A 14,296-nucleotide genomic window follows, 5' to 3' on the forward strand; every position below is an offset into this window, starting at 1 on the left:
ACAAAAAGAACCTATTGCATCTCAAGAAGCAGGCTTCCTACCTAGTTAAATATGCTGTTAACATAGATCAATAAAACAACATTTACTTGAGACACGCTCATGCTGGATTTAAGAGCATACTTGAATGGTTTGAAACTTTAATTTGTTCATAACATATAGGACCAGAGCTATTTCTTGCTTAAATTAAATTTTCAGAAGAAAAAAACATACATTTATGAATGCTCACTGCCATAGAAACAGCATTCCTTTGAAAACAATACCCATTTCCTAGACATAAAACACTAAAAGAATCAGCCACGGGAACAAAGATGTGTGTTCCCTTCTCTTCTGGATTTAAAGGTTGATAATTATATTTCTAAGAACCAGCATTATGGGCTCCTAAGGCTGACACAAAGATGGGAAAGGAGATGCATTAAGGGATAATTTCTTGGTAATGAGGACCTCTAGAAAGCATGCACATTATGTTTTTATGTAGAATAAACACATTACTATAAAATATGAAGAAAAAAATCCTTACCCGAATCCAGAAAGTAAGCGACAGAAGAGAAAGAAGCCATAACCTTGGACAAATGAAGAAAGGAAGGCAAAGAATCCGTTGATAGACATGCAAATCAGAAGAGACTGCTTCCTTCCCACTTTGTCTGCCAGTCCTCCCCAGAAGAATGCCCCCACCATCATCCCGAGGTACACTATGCTGCCTGCAACACACAGAAAACAAAGAAACACATCAGAGACTGGGAGGAAGCGACACATGTAACAGCAAGTGAACACGGGACAAGATACATTCCAGAATTTTACGTGGGAAAAAAATTCCTTTAATAACAGATCCTTCAGGACACACAGATCAGCTTTCAAGTTGGAAAGCAAGCTCTGTGGGCTACCTTTGGCTGCCACGGCCAGCGGCAAGGGCAAAAGACGAAACAGTCACATTCTCACCAGCCTTGTGGGGATGGGTACCCAGTGGGCAAGCGTAAGGAGTCTCCACACAGAACAATCCTGCAGTTTGACTCATGGCTGTGTCACCTTCGGTCCGAATGCCCAGCTTAGCGCCGCAACAAGGCCAAGATTGGAGACTGAGTCAAGGGCTCCCGGGTCAAAGTGGATCCCCCTCAGTGTCCCTCTTGGCATCACTGAGTATACAGGTGAATTTTCTAATTCACTTGCTTCTTCTAAAAAACCAAGCCCTCGTACGCTCTGTCCAGAATCTTCTGCAGGATGAAATAATACTAGGTATGGCAAATGTTACTTCTGGGAGGTTTCTAAAAGGGTGTGCAATGTCTAGGGGAAATGGTATAATTAATAAATGAAAGTTTGGCTTTAAAAAAGCTGCCATAGGGCTTCCCTGGTGGCGCAGTGGTTGAGAGTCCGCCTGCCGATGCAGGGGACAGGGGCCCGTGCCCCGGTCTGGGAGGATCCCACATGCTGCGGAGCGGCTGGGCCCGTGAGCCATGGCCGCTGAGCCTGTGCGTCCGGAGCCTGTGCTCCGCAGCGGGAGAGGCCGCAACAGTGAGAGGCCCGCGTACCGCAAAAAAAATAAAATAAAATAAAATAAAAAAGCTGCCATATTTTATCCATTTCTACTTTTTCCTTTGCTTCACCAAAGCACCATTTGACTAGTCCCTTCTCAAAGGCATGTTCAAGATACTCAGCAGCATCTGAGTCACAAGCTAAAAAACAGCGCCTTAATGATTGCTTTCGATTAGTTAGGGAAATATTCTACTTAAACATTCACCAGAAATCGTTTGCTTAACAGAGTTAATGAATTAATATGAGACCCAGAAGGAGAACATTTGGCAAAGTCTGCAAATGCTGCTTTGCAGATAGCCCAGTATAGACAGCTACAGTGAATGGCTAATGTTGGAGCAATTATACAATAAGACGAAACAGAAGCTGTTTTTTATTTAGACTGGGGTAGGGTACTGCAAAGAGGTGGGTGGTCATCCTTTGCCTGGCTGGGGGTGGCATACTTTTCTCTGTACTATGGGGCTGACGACCATACACAGACCATCCTTCTCAATAAAGAGATTACTCACATCATGAGGCCCAATGCATGTCCGGAAGACAATTTAAAGAATGTATCAGCACAAGGCAAAGGAATCCCCAAAGCAGACAGATTCACCCATGGAAATGCATATGCAGCATAGCTCTTATTTATAGCCTAAGAGGCTTGAGTTTGCCACTCACGCCTGTCAGAAGAATAATCAGTAGCTAAGCTGCTTTATGATAATGTCTGTCTTTAAAAATGCCTACAAATCAGAAAGTGAGCTCCATCCCTCAGGAGTGGCCCGTGGCTTCTGTCGTCAAAAGACTTGGGAATCTTTCTTGCAGCTCCAGCCCCAGGAACAAAAAATGGTCCTTAGCACTTGCAGAACCCTTGCCAGTTCTAAACGTTTGCATGAATTAACATCACGACCACCCTTTGAGGTTAATACTCCGGGAGCACGGTTCGTCGGTAGGGAAGCTGAGGTATACGGCAGTTAATGATTTGACCACAGAAAAGTGAGTGGCAACTACATCCCAGTCCAACAGCAGCTCTTTGTACAATGTGCTTATCGCTCCTTTAGCCATCCTGGTTGCCCTCCTGTGAAAACATCCCAGTTTGTCCAGGCTCCTATGTGGCAGTAACATCTAAAATTGAAAGCAGTGCCTCAAATGTCTCTGAGGTGCCTTCTCCCTGGGCACCACCCTCATAGAATTAAGAGTTAAGTCTGGGGTGGCAGAAAATGATAGACGGGAACTAGGGGGAAATGCTGCTTTGTCCTCCCTGAGCACGTGGCAAGGGATGCGCTACTCATTCTCAGCTATTCCAGATGGACACATTCCCGACGCTTGGTTGGGGAGGTAAGAGAGTTGATGCTGCAAACAGCTGGGTGGTGCCAGAGCAAAAATGAACATCCAATCGCTTGCTAGAAAGAAGAGGCTCCTGCGCTATGTTCCAAAGGAGGTACCGTAACTCCCCTGCTCTTCTGGTGCAGGAGGAATGATGCTCCTGCTGGGCAGGTCTCCGTATCCTGTCATCGCCTTCTTCCGGGCAGTCACCCGCAGCCGTGTCATTGCTAAGCCAGGTCAGAGCTTTACGAAGTGATGATTCCAGCACTTTAAGGGCTCATAACTGGATGCCACCTTTCCCTCACCCAGCAGTAGCATGAGGACACAGCCCCACCCCGGGAGCTTCTTAAACCTCAGAGGTAGTAAGGCTGAGAGAGCTGAGCTTGCCCTTGACTCCTGTGTTGGAGATGGCTTAGTGGCTTGACAAGGGGCAGAAAACCCTCATTTATTATTAGCACCTTGTACTTAAGCCACTTGAAAATAAAATTTAAAGATAATACTTATGAAGAGTTTTAATATATAAAAGAGTAAAATAAAAATGGCCCATCGTTCAATTCCCCCATAGGTGTGATAGGGGTGTATGTGTGTGTGTGTGTGTGTGTGTGTGTGTGTGTGTGTGTGTATATATCTCCCAAATACGCCTACATAGCCAATAATTCAAGCCACGTAGAAATGTATAAAATGAAAATAAAAGTCTTCTCCCCCACCTTGATCCTCTTCTCAAAGGGAACTATTGTCAAAATTTTTTCTAATTCTTCCAGAAAGCTTATACGTATATAAAAATGGATACCCTACAGGAATTGCCTGTTAAATATAGTTTCTCTTTTCCTATGCAGTGTTTATCTTTTCCCTTCTTGTGTTTAGGATTTCTAAACTAAGCAAACCAGAAATAAATCTCCGTCACAATTTTAATTACTTCTTCAAAATACATTTCATATGTTTCAGAAAAGCATTCACCATCAGCGAATAGGGGAAAACCAAACAGTTATTTCTCCCATCGCTATTATTTCCATGCCTAAAATAAATACACCCAATCTCCCTAAAAAGAAAGTCTATTAAATTCAATTTTGAAGAATTTATTGAGCACCCGCTATGCATGACTTTTCCTGAAGTGCTAGAAATACAGGGATTTATAAGTCATGATCCCTGACCTTAGGGAAGGGAAAAGTTAGCAAACCTTCGTCTGATGCCTACTCTAAGCCAGAAGAGAAGCGAAACAGTTTCAAACCCATTATTTCACACAACACGTCCCACAGCCCCACTGCACAGGGCCAATACAGAGCGGGGCAGAACCTTCCATGGCCTCCTGGGGACACACGATCAGGACAGAACACTGCACTCAGGAACCTGGGCTCCAAGTCCCTGAACTCCCTTTCTGCTCCATCAAGACGGCTTAAGGAGCTCATAATTCAGGGAGGGAGACACAGGCCCATAAGAGAATGAGCCCAGCTGTGAAGCGTGTGCTCCAACAGAGGTGTGACTAGGAGCAGAGGGCTGGGGGTTGGCTACTAATTCTGACTGTGGCCTCTGAAGAGGCTTTGCTGAGACGGGAACATCTGAGAGAATTCTGAAGGATAAGAAACATGTCAAGGTAGTATTAAATTCCTCCACAACTGACAGATTTAGAAAAAAAATAGTATCAAGCTGTATCTCACTTCAACTCTGGCTAAAAATACCTTTCAGATCCAAACATAATAACCTTTTGTGCCTACATGGGATTACTATTGGTAATTCGACTCTTCCATTGGGGCATGCTATGGACAGAACTAAGCCTACCCAATAGTTTATTTGAGACAAACAGCTGAATTAGAAAATTCATTGCTTCATCAGGTAATCTGATTAAAACCAAACCTTTGAATGTTGGCAAAGTCATGATGTGAATAAAAGTGGAAACACTCTGGATCCCTGCCTCGTTTGTTTTCATGTTTCCATTTTGTCTTCATGATGTTGTGATAGGGAGTCCTTGAAAACTGAGAGCAGGGATAAGCTCTTACCATGGACCAGCCTTCTCTGTTCTCTGTTCCTCATGATGCTGCTGATGGTCAGAATTTAAAAGGATTTTAGTCCGAAGTTCCTTATTTTACAGGTGGGAAAATTGAGGTTGAGAGAAGCCAGTACTTGAAATCAGGTCTTCTAGATCCTCATTCCGCAGAGTATGACCCCTGAACCAGCAGCACTTGCAGCCTGGGGAGAACTTGCTAGAAATGCAGACTCTAAGGCTCCACTCCACCTACAGACTCAGAATCTGCATTTGAACAAGGTTCCCACGGGATCTGTGTGCACTTTAGAATTTGAAAGCACTTTTTAGGCTGGCGTGCTCTAACCAGCACCCCCCCTTTTTTTTTTTACTTAAAAGTTTGTATTTGTCTAATACATATTTGAGGGGGGGCGGAGATGCAGGCTACAGAATATTTAATTCCAAAGACACAGAACAAGCAAGATCTCCCTACATGAGTTGGAGATCTCCTAAGGGCAAGCAGAAACACTGTGCTTCTCCTAGGACCTGCTTTCCTTACACCAGCTAGAGGCAGACCTCCAGTGCAGACAGAGGCCAAGCTGTGATTCTCAGATTCTTTCATGAATCTAATGAAGACTTTAATTCAGCTGGGCTGTCAGGAAGTTGAGCTTGGCCTGAGAAATAAATGTGACCTGAAACTCACTCTCCTCCTACCACAGCTGGGGCTCAGGACACCCTTGGCCAGCCAGCCTCTCGGTCCAGGTTTCTCAGAAGACAGAAAGAGGCCTCGAGCATCACTTCCCCATTAAGGGATTTTCTAACATGGGAGCTGATTCCATTTTATTTAATCGTACCCTTATTTCCCCTGACAAATATCACATTTCCATTTCTGTCTCCTTGCTAAGCTGCTTTTGATTCTTTCTGACAATCCCTAAGGGGGCACACATCTTTTCCCCGTAGAATTTTAAACCACATTTAAACTAAACAGAACAACTTTAAGAAATAGAATAGAGTGTTTTTTCTCATAATAATTTTAGCCAATAGTTTTTTTTAAAAATTGTTTTAAGCACTTCAGTTATCCGTGGCTAATGCATTATCCTATAATTCATCCCATTTATTTACAGATTGATTTTCAATAAAAAAAAACTCCGTGATAGTGTTCTGAATTCAATGATAAATAATCCCCATGCGGCAACGCTCACACTCACCTTTTATAAGGGTATTTTCTTAGGTTAAAATAAAATTTTAAGTCAAAAATAAATCTTTAAGAATAACAATGACACTTCTGGAGATGGCTATTGAAAAGAATAATATAATATCATCTATCGTGTTCACAGGATTGAGAAAAAATTCTTTATTTCCTAAATCATGCTCATTATTTTTTAGATATTACACAAGAGGCAGGTGCATTTATTGTCCCAAAGATAGGGTTTTCTACCATCAGCTTGTGTTATACCCATAGTAGAAACCTACTTAGCCAATTCTTACTTAACCAACTCAATGGATTAACCAACCCTCCCACAAACACACTGAGAATTATTTACCATCTTCCCTCTGCTTCCAATAAGCGCTTTAGGCTTACTGGGCTTATATCCAACCTGCTTATGTGAGTTCTGCTCTTATTAGTTATGTATCCAATTAAACATCAGTCACATAAATAATGAGATATGAGTGTGAAAGGAATGGGAGCTACTCCTATGAAAACTAACTTAAGAAAGACTTGGGTGGGACTTCCCTCGTGGTGCAGTGGTTAAGAATCTGCCTTCCAATGCAGGGGACGTGGGTTTGAACCCTGGTCCGGGAAGATCTCACATGCCATGGAGCAGCTAAGCCCATGCACCACAACTACTGAGCCTGCAATCTAGAGCCCATGAGCCGCAACTACTGAGCCCATGTGCCACAACTACTGAAGGTCGCGTTCCTAGAGCCTGTGCTCTGCAACAAGAGAAGCCACCACAATGAGAAGCCTGTGCACCACGATAAAGATTAGCCCCCGCTCGCCCCAACTAGAGAAAGCCCACACTCAGCAACGAAGACCCAATGCAGCCAAAAATAAATAAATAAAAATAAATAAATTTATAGAAAAAAAAGAAAAAGATGGGGAAGATGAGTTACAAAAGTAAATACTTAATACACTTATTAAATAAATGTCTTAAACATCTGTATATTAAATAAATAGTAAATAAATAGTAAATAACATTTATTAAATTATATTAAATAAATTACATTAAATAAAATTTATTAAATAAATGTGAGTAACCCAACTCTAAAAGACCGAGAAAAATCATAAAGATCAAAGATTCTGTGCTTAGATGGTGGCATATTAAAGAAATTAAAACTGAAAATCAAAGCCACATGGTGGCTATGGAGATGCGGGAAAGACAATGGTGTACTTCAGTTTTGAAGCTCCCTATTCAAAGGGCATCTTTGCTCCTGCACTAGAAGAGGGTCGAATGAATACAAGCCCATATGTTAAAACAGTGCTTAAGTCCCTACACTTACGTTGCATGGTTTCCTGCTTTTACCAACTTTTCCATTTATTGACCAATTACCAGTCTGGATTTAATTACATAATGGGGTGTCTACCTTGCCTCTGAGGACCCCTGAAGACATGCTTTGTGCTTAAAGAAATCAGGTTTGCATAGCCACTGGAAGAGTCAACAATTACCCACCAAGTGGTTTATCTCATCACTAAAGGCAACACTAAAACAGCATCTCCTTAAGATCAGTTGCAGCGCTCACAATCTTCCTTTCCCCCATTTCCTCAGAGATTCCTTTTTTTCCCCACTGTGTACTGGAAAAACCCCTGGAATGAGGGCCAAGATATCCAGGACTAGTTCTAGTCTCCCTAGAACTAGGTGGAAGCTGTCAGGCTAGTCTTTCAGCTTCCTCTGTGTCAAATGGCAGGTAATGGTCAGCCCCATAAAACTGAACCAGCCTCTCTCTTCTGTCTCTCTGGGGGAGGAGGGGGACCTATCTTCCTTGCTGGCCTCTTATGGATCCTCCCCACCCACCCACTGATGTGGAAGCTTTCACAGCTGTTGCCCTATGGTCGCTGCTCCTGGACCCCCAAAATGGTGAGCTATGAGTGTGGCCATCCCTCGGCCAGACCCCACTGCAGCTTGTAAGAGGCTGATTCCAGGGACCACTGTGCCTCCCCACCTGCCCTTGCACCCACTCAGTTCAAGGAAGGCTGCAGCATCTTCCTCTCTATCTACAACTTGCTATTTCTCTTTCTTACTGTTTTCAACTTATGTACTTGAATTAGAAATGATAACATAAAATCTCAAGCTCAGTATTTATTCTATCGGATTCTTCCATTGTATGTGCTGAGAAGTGGACCCATTATTAAAGCAATAGGGGTTGAGACGGGGGAAGCAGAAAAACGTTTTTGTTGTTGTTTTTTAACCAAATGCAATATCCTTCATCTTCATTCCACTACTGTTTACCACTCTGAACTTTGCATCAAGCAGCAAATAGTTAAGAGCCCAGGCTCTTGAAACACACGGACTAGATATGAATTTTTGCTTTAACATTTACTAGTTGTTTGATCCTGGGTAAGTTGCTTTCTTTCTTTATGCCTCAATTTTCTCCTCTGTGTAATGGGGTTCATAGGAATACCCCCTCACAGGGTCTTTGAGGGATTAAATGGGTTAAAGCACTAAGCACTGTGTGAAACACAGTTGTTCAATAAAGAAACAACAACTAATATAACTATTGGTGTGAGGGAAAGAGAGAAAAGGGGAGAACAAAATGGTGACGGAAAACAGGCAACGGGAAAAAGGGGAGGGGCTCTGGAGTGGAGTAGAAGTAAAATGACAGATTTTGGCCTCCCTCAGCTCAAGTTCTGAATAGAAGCCACCTGAAACAGCTCTGGAAGTGTAATCTAATTTTTTAAATCTCAAAGACTTATTCTTTTGCAACTTGAAACTATTTAAGTAAATAATCAATACGCTTCTCCTAAAACCAACCCCTGAGTTTTTCCAGTTACTACTATTTTTACTAGCCACAGGTAAGGGCCATTGCATGTTCAAATGCATCTGTGGACTTTCGGAAAATCAAATAAAAGTAAAGAAAGTACTAATATCAAAGGCACATGGACAAATGAAAGAAACCAAAACTCTAATTTACAATAGAGAACATTTGCAACAAAAGTCAGCTCACCTTTGCCAGAAGGAACTATAAATAGCAAGCACAGCCTACAGCACATCTCTGACTTTACATTTGGAAAGTCTGACATTTAAGTCTGTCGGTCCAGGCAGAGACTGATGTAGCTGCTTGTGTAGGCAGGTAATGTCCTATCAAGGATAATTACCTAATTACCACTTGTTGCTTAAGTCCACCTGGGCACCAAACAGCCTATGAAGGCCCAAGGACACATCCACTGAATTCATGAGCCAAATGCAGAAGGACAGTCTTGAAAAGAAAGCCCAATCTATTTTCTAAAATCTTTCCTCAGATGGCCAGTATACAGCGTGCCCGCTGGATAGGGAAAGAGATATTTAAATATTTTTGCATAAAAAATATTTTTGCATGTATGGCTCTGCAGTCCCCTAAAAGGGCAATTATAGCCCCCTTCGTTTGAAAAGCAATAAAGAAACAAGTCTTGGGAATTAAGAGCATTACAGCGAGTCCCTTTGTGGTGCGCCACGGATATCACACATCAGTTCCACACCAGTGGGATCCTTGTCTCCGCCGACTTCCCCCACTCCCAGGCCTGTGCTAAGGGAGAGAGGTGGTCATTAACTGAGCCCTTTCTTCAATAGCCCATCACTGAGCCGACCAATGAAGCAGGTGATCATTCATTCCACAGCTCTTAGTTGAGCTCCTGCGGAAAGCCAGGCGTCTAGTATGGTATGCGGAAAGAGGAGGGAGGAGAGGTCCGCAAACAGGGAAGGGGCAAGGCCCTCCCTCTCGGCAGCTCACAGCCACGTGTGGTGGTTTCAGACCATGGCTGCACATGAGACTATCTGGGAGCTTTAAGGAAAAGAACACTGATGCCCGGGCCACACCCAGAGATTCTGGTTCTGGAGTAGGGCTTAGGGCAACAGTACTTTTAAAAAAAACTCCCCAAACTATTCTAATAGGAAGCCCTGGGCTCTGAACCTTTGGTTTCCTGGGAGATTAAAAACATGCAAAAAATTAATTACCATTAAATGAAACACATGCTCTAATTAAGGTGAGTACATTATGCTTAAGGGGGAAAAGGAAGGAGCGACTTAATTAATTCCAGGGAATCTGGAAAGCTCCCCATAGAAGGTAATGGTGGATCATGCTGAGTTTTGAACAATGAAAAAGAATTCTCCAAGTAAGAGGGGAAAATTCCAGGAGAGGGAAGAAGATTAAGTTCAAAGTTCTGAAGGTGTGTCAAAGTACAGCACACTAAGGGGCCTCTAGGTGGTTCAGGATGGACTGCAGAATTCATGTGCAGAGGAGAGTGTGGCGAGAGATGAGGCCGGAAGACATGTTGAAGTCCACCCAAAGAGTTGGCCTTTAACCTTTGGGAAACTCAAAAGCATACTGGACATCAACCACACCTGAAAAGACCATTTCAGCAGCCCTGTGGAGGATAAACTGCAGCGGGAAAAGAGAGAGGAGAGGGGAGGGGAGGGGAGGGGAAGGCCCAAACCAGGGTGAGGCAATCAAGTGCTGAGGTGCCCTGAGCCAGAATTTAAGGAAGCACTCACTCTCAAGCGCTAACTCTGCATTTGCACAACCCTGAGAATGAGTGCTTCCTTAACTTTGTGCTCTAGGCACCTCACTCTCTTCATCCTGGTCCCCGCCCTGGAAAGAAACCAGCTGTTGAAATATCACTGAGAAGCAGCCCAGGGAAGGAATGAAGGCAGCCTGATCTAAGGCTGGGGCATGGCAGACTTGGAGAAGAGGGGCAAGGCTCAGAGTACTCTTAGTAGTCAGGGCCCACACTTCTTGTAAACTAAGGGGTGAGGCAAGGAAGAGTGGGAACCGACACTGGGGAGTCGGGCTTGGGACAGGTCACAATAAAATAAATAAAGAGAAGGCATCCAAGAGGGGGGCAGCCGTGACAGGGCCAATGTCTTAAACATGTGAGGAAGAAGTTCACATCAGTAACCCTCACAATATCAGGTGTAACAGGGCAGAATAGGGCAGTAGATGCAAATCCATGAAGCGATGATCAATACAGCTGATGATCAGGAAATAGTTCATGAAGGAAGCAGGGCTTGAGGTGAGCCTCAAGAAAACCCCAAGAAGAATATGAATAAGGAGATGGGCAGAATGGCATGTTTGCTTACACTCAGACATGTACAACAGCGCTGGGGAAGGTCTGGAGTGGGAAATAACCCGAGTAGGTTGGAAGGTGAGCAGGGTAAGCAGCCTCGTTAAAGTGGCTGAGTGGGCTTCCCTGGTGGCGCAGTGGTTGAGAGTCCGCCTGCCTTTGCAGGGGACACGGGTTCGTGCCCCCGTCCGGGAAGATTCCACGTGCCACAGAGCGGCTGGGCCCGTGAGCCATGGCCGCTGAGCCTGCGCGTCCAGAGCCTGTGCTCCGCAGCGGGAGAGGCCACAACAGTGAGAGGCCCGCGCACCACAAAAAAAATAAAATTAAATAAAAATAAATAAATAAAAAATAAAGTGGCTGGGTTGGACGTGTGGAGAAGTACAATTAAGCTGGATAGAGAAAATCCTTAAATAACAAGCCAAAACAATTTTTTTTGAATTTTATTTTTTATACAGCAGGTTCTTATTAGTTATCTATTTTATACATATTAGTGTATATATGTCAATCCCAATTTTAATGAATAACATAGACAAGGGGAGCCACCGATGGGTTGGTTCCCAAGTTGGGTATTCATGCCACTTGCTTCATTTCAACTACTTAACTCTGATGTTACAGCACCAAAGCAGCCATAGATAACATGTAAGTAAATGGGCAGGGCCGTGTTCCAATAAAACTATCGGCAAAAACAGGCAGAGGGCCAGATTCAGCCTGTGGGCTATAGTGGGCAGACCCCTGCTTTGAGCAAAAGTTTGCCGGGAGCTGTGCCAGGAACCTAGAAAAGCCTTGGGCTTGTCTTGGAAGAGGTCACCAGTGGTCTCTGAAGGGGCAATCTCAGCACAGCACTAATGATGAAAGCAGGGGACAGGAGACTAAAGCAGGGAAGCAGTGAGGACACAGAGGCAGCAGGAGAAGCTAGGACAAGTGCCGATCACAGGAGCAAAGGGGTACAACGTTGCTGGACTGGGAGAAAAACTAGAACAAACACACCAGCACGGGAGAGCAGTGAAAAGTGACAGAAGAAAAACATCAAGCACGCTAATATGGACACCATTGCCCTGAAACCAGAGCCACAAACATAACAGAGAATAGCAAAGGGCTTCTGTTACCAAAAGAGTGGGCTACTTAGGAAGAAGAGTACTTATCATGTGTCTTATTTCCAGAAAATCCATGAAAACCAGGCTTGTGAAAAATTTATTAATCTCAAGTTTAAGCATAACTGCAAGCAATAAAAGGATTTTTTTCAGAGATGTCTCTTGTATATCAGCACAGTGAACAAATAAAGCATAAAAATCCAAAAGGAACTGGTATTTTAGACGAACAGAACAAGAAAATAATTTTTCAACGATGTCCATGTTACATCTTTTGATATTTTAAGCAACAGAAAGGCCTGCAAGAGAAAAACTCCTGTAGCTTATCTCAGGCCATTTCTAGACTCTGGGGACGTGACTGTGCACGGCAGGAAAATAGGTCTGAAAATGGACTCAAAGTTCACACTGCGCTTCGTCAATATTGATGAAAATGATCACACAAGTCCTCCAAGACTCTCTCTTGGAAAATTATGTGTACATTTTCTTTGTTGCTGTTGGTTTAAGTTTAGGTGGCAGATACCAAAATAAAAACCAGACTAGACCGTAATCGACTCCAATAAAGATCTAAAGAGAAAATTCAGTAGTCGATTTCTGATGCTCCAACATGACCTTTTGTTTCCTCAAATAGGCAAGTACCTAAGCTGTCAGTCCAGGAAGATGAGTGAATACATATCGGGATTGGCCTTGGACTAATGGAGATTGGTCCTCGTCCATTACTGCTGGCGAAGTGGAGGTGAATTCAGGGCAGCACTTTTTGACACTTGAGATTTATTTTGTCATTAGGGATGAAACATCACACAAAGGTTCCTCAACCCAAACTGTCAGAAGTACACTTGGGTGTTTCAGGGAAGGTCACCCAGATAGTCAGGTGTTGATCCATAGTACTGAAGCTGTTAGTTAGTGGCTGATTATTCTTGTTATGACTAGAAATGATTTGGGTTTAGCATGGGCAGTTAGCCATCTGCTTCTCAGATTAGGAAGGAAAAAATGTGATCACTCGAGAGTAAGAAAAAAGTAGGAATTTTAGCCAATTATTATATTATGTCTCAAAAACAAGAAAAAAACCCAAAGAATGTTGAATTCATTTTATTTTCTCCTCTAAGACAAGGCATGTTAAAAATCGACCTACCCCCCAATCCCTCAATATCCCCTAAACGCATCATAGTCATTCTTATCTTTGAACCCTTACCCACTTAACTTTACCTGAAGTATCTTTCTCTTGCCTTTCATCCAAATCCTGTACCTTGAACTTTTCCTCCACATGCTTTGTGAGAACGCCCCAAACTACTTTAGTTTTCATGAGTAACTTCTACATATTCTCACCCACATTCTGAATTCTTTTGTCAGTATTTCATGTGCATCAGTCTTACCTCTAGAACTAATTTGCAACTTGATCTCTGATAGGTAACAAATCTTACAGCATCTTATTCTGAAACTCCATGAGACTATATTGTTCTAGACACATTTTAAATAATCAGTAAAACCTAGCTAATTTCATTTGAATTTAACATAGGCAGTTTAACTCAAACCCTAGTACCTCTCAGATACAGCTGTGCAATTGATGGAACTAATGTAAATCTGAAATTCTAACCATAAGACCTTGAATGTCCTAAGAAAATGTGATGAATGGCACACTTGAGAATTTTGTCTAGAAGAGTGATTCCCAGATGCACATCTAGAGAACAGAGTTCATGAGAAAGTTTCCACCAGCCTATAGTGAAATGAGAAAAATAAGGAAAATAGTATGCTTTTTTCATAAAGATAAATTTATTCAACTTGAAGGTCATTTAGTAAGCATATGTCCTTCCTGTTATTTTGATGTGAACATGCCTTTTGTTTTATGAAGTGATAGTGAGTATAATAAGTAGTGTGTGTTGTTGCCATTATTATTATTTTTTTAAATGACCTTCCCTAGCAAAATAAAAAGTTGGTTTCCCTATGTCAATCCACCTAATTTTTTTAAACTGGACTTTAAAATCTAAAAGACTGGGAGCCACTAGTATAAAACTCGAAATGGGGACTTCCCTGGTGGCGCAGTGGTTGAGAGTCCACCTGCCGATGCAGGGGACACGGGTTCGTGCCCCGGTCCGGGAGGATCCCACATGCCGCGGAGCGGCTGGGCCCGTGAGCCATGGCCGCTGAGCCTGCGCGTCCGGAGCCTGTGCT

At 43.0% G+C, this 14,296-nt stretch overlaps 1 protein-coding gene across 1 annotated transcript in view; it reads right to left on the bottom strand.

Annotated features, from left to right (window-relative positions):
• Positions 1-14,296, bottom strand: part of SV2C (synaptic vesicle glycoprotein 2C) — a gene marked incomplete at both ends in the record, with an annotated part of 177,709 nt that overhangs the window by 112,609 nt on the left and 50,804 nt on the right. The window contains one exon of the mRNA XM_082837229.1: positions 518-694. Within this exon, the coding sequence (XP_082693355.1) occupies positions 518-694 (177 nt within the window). The remainder of the gene's footprint in view (positions 1-517; positions 695-14,296) is intronic.

The sequence above is a fragment of the Leucopleurus acutus genome, assembly GCF_964270905.1.
Source record: "Leucopleurus acutus genome assembly, chromosome: 3".
In the NCBI taxonomy this organism is placed as follows: Eukaryota; Metazoa; Chordata; class Mammalia; order Artiodactyla; family Delphinidae; genus Leucopleurus; species Leucopleurus acutus.